This window comes from Manacus vitellinus, unplaced genomic scaffold (assembly GCF_001715985.3).
Source record: "Manacus vitellinus isolate BGI_N305 unplaced genomic scaffold, ASM171598v3 scaffold_10_pilon, whole genome shotgun sequence".
NCBI lineage: Eukaryota > Metazoa > Chordata > Aves > Passeriformes > Pipridae > Manacus > Manacus vitellinus.
In genome coordinates this window covers 18,069,489-18,074,409 of record NW_021938838.1, presented here as the reverse complement: position 1 = coordinate 18,074,409, position 4,921 = coordinate 18,069,489, and the positions used below count along the sequence as shown (strand labels likewise).

General features: G+C 36.9%; 1 protein-coding gene across 1 annotated transcript in view; it reads right to left on the bottom strand.

Annotated features, from left to right (window-relative positions):
• The window catches only part of GPATCH1 (G-patch domain containing 1), a 14,597-nt gene that overhangs the window by 8,520 nt on the left and 1,156 nt on the right, over positions 1-4,921 (bottom strand). Inside the window, exons 2-9 of the mRNA XM_029965564.1 lie at positions 4,118-4,252; positions 3,748-3,833; positions 3,184-3,344; positions 2,741-2,838; positions 2,562-2,620; positions 1,999-2,244; positions 1,057-1,204; positions 263-342 (exon numbers count right to left, since the gene is read on the bottom strand). Of these exons, the coding sequence (XP_029821424.1) occupies positions 263-342; positions 1,057-1,204; positions 1,999-2,244; positions 2,562-2,620; positions 2,741-2,838; positions 3,184-3,344; positions 3,748-3,833; positions 4,118-4,252 (1,013 nt within the window). The remainder of the gene's footprint in view (positions 1-262; positions 343-1,056; positions 1,205-1,998; positions 2,245-2,561; positions 2,621-2,740; positions 2,839-3,183; positions 3,345-3,747; positions 3,834-4,117; positions 4,253-4,921) is intronic.

Here is a 4,921-nt window from a genome sequence, read left to right as displayed (position 1 = left end):
AACAGTACATAGTGTGGGAGGCATTTGTTCAAAGCCAGCACCACAGACAAAGTTTTAAATTCCTGAAGGAGTCTGACAGATTTTAGGTTTCTATTGAACAGCCCCCAATGCTATAATTTTGCTCACTCATCAGTCTTTACTGCTGATCAGAACACTCATTTCTAAGAACAGAAAAAACACAGAGTAGCAGTAAAGTCCACACAGCTCACATGACAATTTCTTGACGTTTTTCTTAATACAAAAAATATCATTATTTGCTTACCTTGATTGGAATTGATGATTTTGATGCCAAGGAAAAACCATCCAAGATTTTGCCTATATATTTAAATTCTCTTTCAGGCCCTACAAAGTGACCACAGAGTTGGTAAATATTTAAACATGTATGTTAGACAAAAAGGGGTTTTTTTCTGAACATTTTCCATTTGTCATGATTTGTTACAGGACATAATTGTAGTTCTTTGTCTTCACTGCCTTTCATTTAAAATTAAGGGATTCTGGATTAGTATTATACTGCTAAAAAACTACTACCAGTGACTGCTGGGAGGTGAACATGGCTTGTAGTGAAGCCACTGTGAACAGCTCACACCATCAGTGTCATTAATGTGCACAATAAACCTGAGCAGACACTCTAGAAATCACTACAGTATTTCAAGCACTTAAAAGCTGCAGCAGAACCAAAGTGGTATCAAAATAAAACTTACAAAAATTATTTGAAATACAAAAGTACCACTAAAAAAAAAAATTCTCTTTGCAAGTATGGGGTCACATTTTGTAAACACTGCTCACAGTCACTTGTTTGGTGCAGTGGAACTGAATTCTGCACCCCAGAAAGCAGCAGATGTTTTGACAATATAATCTGGGGGTTTAACCAACATTGGGTTTAGTGGAGGACTTTGGAAATTATTTCTGTATTTGGACACTAAAATACAGAAGGAAGACTAGTTGAAGTTTCAGGTATCAAGGCTAAAAACTAAAATATCTGGCAAATAGAGACTACATTATGCTATTTTTTCCCCCAAATTACACTAGGTGTTTAGATAGACCCACAGTTCTCACTTTTTTTGGATTTATACTGCTTTGGTGCTGTCCAGCCATACAAGCCATCTCCAGGTTCCTCATCTTTTAGAACTGTATCATACTTTGACAGTGTGTCTGTTGCATAAATATCATCGTCTTCTTCCTCTAAAGCTCCCACACCAAAAGCCTAAAATATATTTTAAATACAAATGAAAGCTCAGAAATGTACAAATAATTTAAAGTCACATATCAGAACACATCCACATATATATCTACTCATCTATATAAAATGTAGAGTATATATATACATATACATTGGGAAAAATGTACAGTTTCTCCCCAAGAATTGAGGTGGAAAAAAAAAAAAACAGCTTACTGATTACAAAAGCAAACATATTCCATTCCCCTGGCAGGCAAGTTTGATCTGTACAGGATGAGGGCAGCAGACTAATTCCACAAAATAACATTTGCAATCTGTCTAAGACCAGGTTAAGTTCTCAAAAGGGAAAAAAAAAGATTGTCAGTTGGCATGGAAATTAAGCAAGGAGAATTCCCAGAAATGTAAACTGACCGTGCTTCTAGATAAGAACTACAAATAGCATGGAGCAACACAAAACCTCTGGAGCTAACAGATACAGCATTACTGAAACTAAAACAGACCAAAAAAATGTAAACTAAAAACATATCGAATATAAACTTTCTCTAACCAAAGTAACACAAGACTTTTCTCCATCCAGCTACTCACAGTCAGGTATTTTGTATAGTTGTCTTTAACAATACTGATAAGTGAAGGCATTTGAAAGTCCTAAGGATTTTTTCCACATCTTCAAAACAAGTTTTAAAGAAATCCTACTGACAACCCACATTTAAGATTTCTTACAATAACCCTGCAATGACAAGGAGCTTTTCACTTAAAAAAACCCCAAAATTTATTTATATTTTACTGCACTAATAATAAAATGCATTAAAAATTGTCCTTACCTGACCTGTAATACCCAGTTTTCTTCCTTTACTATGTCTCAGATCCCCAAGTAAATTACTTGTCTCTTCAGAACCACCTGTGAAAAGATTCAGGTGTTCTCTTCCAGATACACCAAACAAAGCTTGTGAGGGATCCAAACCCTTATAGCCAAGTCCATGGACATTCTCTTTTGGAGTCAAATCTACAGGCATTACATCTTTTGGGGCAAAGGTCACATTCTCTGGCTGGTATTCATCCTCTTCCTCCTTGTACAAAATAAAAGTTTACAGGAGCAAATATGATTAAAAGTGCTGTATGTTGAGCTTTTACACCATTCAGTTAACATGAGCCTGGGAAAGTCTGCAATTCCTAAATTATACATGAACTACACCTGCTTAAGAAGAAATTTAGTTACACTAAAACCTTTCTTCACATTAAGCACAGTACGTATGAATGCTTTTAAGAAGACTTGAAACTGCATTTTAAAATACTTTCAAAGACATTAAGGAAGTTACAGGAGTTTTTTACTGTGTTAACACACATTCTTACATAAGTCAATAAACAACTTTTGCTTGTTTAATACCTCAGAACCCTCGGACAGTCCAGGTGGTAAGGCACAACCATATATTTTCACTGTAGGATCTGTAAGAGACATCAGAGCATCATATTAAATTAATAAAAGAAGGTTTTAAAATTAACTTTCTAATCTGTCTGTGAATGTTAACTTTCTACTAAGGAGCTCAGGAACTTCACTGAACTTACCAGGTTTCTGCCTGCATGGCTTTCTTTTGACTCGTGGTCCAATTCCTTGTCCTTCTTTCCAGCCCATTTTTCGTAACAGTTCCACCCCAACTGTTATTCTAAGAAGAAAACAGAAGGAAACAAACCCCAAAATCACTTCAAACAACACTTATACTATTTATTGATCAACCAGGTACATATATAACATTTGAACTTCTGCTTTTATGCCCCAGCTAAAATCAAATCTGAATGTATCAACATTTTCCCACACACTGCATGCCAGTTGTAAATGTTTACCTGGTACAGGTCTGCACATTCAAAACAGAAATCCAGGTGGAGGCCACTTAGGAAGTGCAACACTGCAGATCTTCCAGTCTCTTTTGCAGACTACTGTGGTCAAAAGTTACTTTTCTAACCAACACAACACTTCCAAGTAAAAGGAATCTTTATGTAAATTCACTTACTTAGAGGGTCCTATTAAATCATCAAATGCAGTGGTTCCTGGAATGGCAGCAACTACTCCTGCAATCTGTCTGGCTTTCTCTTTTATTCTGTCTTTAGTTTTGGATGCAAAATCATCTGTGGTTGTAATATCTTTTGGTGCTATCCCAAATTCACTAAGATCCTGGAAAATACACACAAAATGCAAAAAGAAAATTAAACACCCCTCAAATTCCTACTTACTGTAATACTAAAGGAAAGGGATATGACCTTCATATTGGCTAATTTTCTTCAGTCATTTATACAGTTGTCTTTTGAATAACTTTGAACAGACATGTTTCAAACAGCTTTAGAAGTGTTTGCCTTTTCTGACAAAGTGAAAGGGTTTAATACTGACATTACAGGAGCTTCTTAAGTGAACCTATGAAACAGTCTTTATGACCTAGCACTATAACACTGCATACAAGAAGTATTTTTAAAGTTACTTCAATTTTTGCCATTTAAGTTCTTCAGAAAACTTTACTGTCTGAAAAACCTGCTGTCATGAAAACTATTTACAGAAGTTTTTTATTCCTTTCCAAATTTACCTCTTCATCCATGAAGTCTTCTGGCCCAAGAATGGTTCTGTCTGCTCTCTTCTGCCGTGATGAGACAAAAGCTGAGGGTGTCCATCCTTTAAAGAAGGTAAATATTTAAGTAAGGTACTTAAGGCAGCACAGTATTTGAAAACAATTCAAACATTTCAACCTTACACCTTAAGGATACACCAAAGGAACATTTGTAAAATTGCAGTCCAAAAACTCAAGAGGAAATAACTTCAGCAACACTGTTCCAGCTATTTACAGTGTAAGGAACAGCAGGGGAAAACAAATGCTTAACAACAGTTAGTTTGTTTTCACTAACATCAAACTATAGCACTCAATTTAATGCTTCCCAGAAGACAGAAAAACATCCAACCTTCCTTTGTGCCAACGGTGTTAAAGTAACCAGCAGAAAAGCCCCCAGTAAAGGCTCCGTGGAAACGCTGATATCGGCCCTTGGCATCCTTAACAGTCTGTTCTTGCAGAGGAACTGGCTTTTTAATTCGTTCACCTACAACCAAATACATCAGAGAATCAGACACAACACTGCATGAAGAAGAGACCCTCCACTCCCTCCAGAAGCCATTTCTTCCTTGCAAGTAAGAACTGGATCAAAGAGTGGCCACCCTGAAGTAGAAAGCATCAGTTGACATCCATTTCCACTCCACTATAACTATTTGCATACACTGCTGATGCACACTGTTAAAGGACAAGCACTGCGTTCACATCAAACCCCTGAACTCTGATAAGTTCCGAGAACAATGTTCTTTTCCTGTGAAAGGACACTTTTAGTTTTTAGGTACGCGAGACCCCTGAGAGGATTTCATCACTTCAGGAACTGCTTGAGAAATTACACACTAGATGTGTCCAAAATTCAAATGAACCACAAAAGCTATAGCCTTTGACACGAACATTTACACCTTTTAAGCAGTATTTTTTGCATAAAGCGGCACAGACTTGGGACTCACAGCCATAGTTAGTCCTTGGACTAGTGAATATATGAATATATAAGGTGAATATACGAATATAAGTGTAGGACAATCACATTAGCGTAACTGCGTGCACTTGAAGTGTTACACTTGACCTCTATTTTCTTCTCTTTTTTTGAGGCTTAAGGAAAGGACAGAACGAAAGGCTGGCCCCCAGCTCCACGCAGAGCAGGGACAGCCCAGCCCAGCCC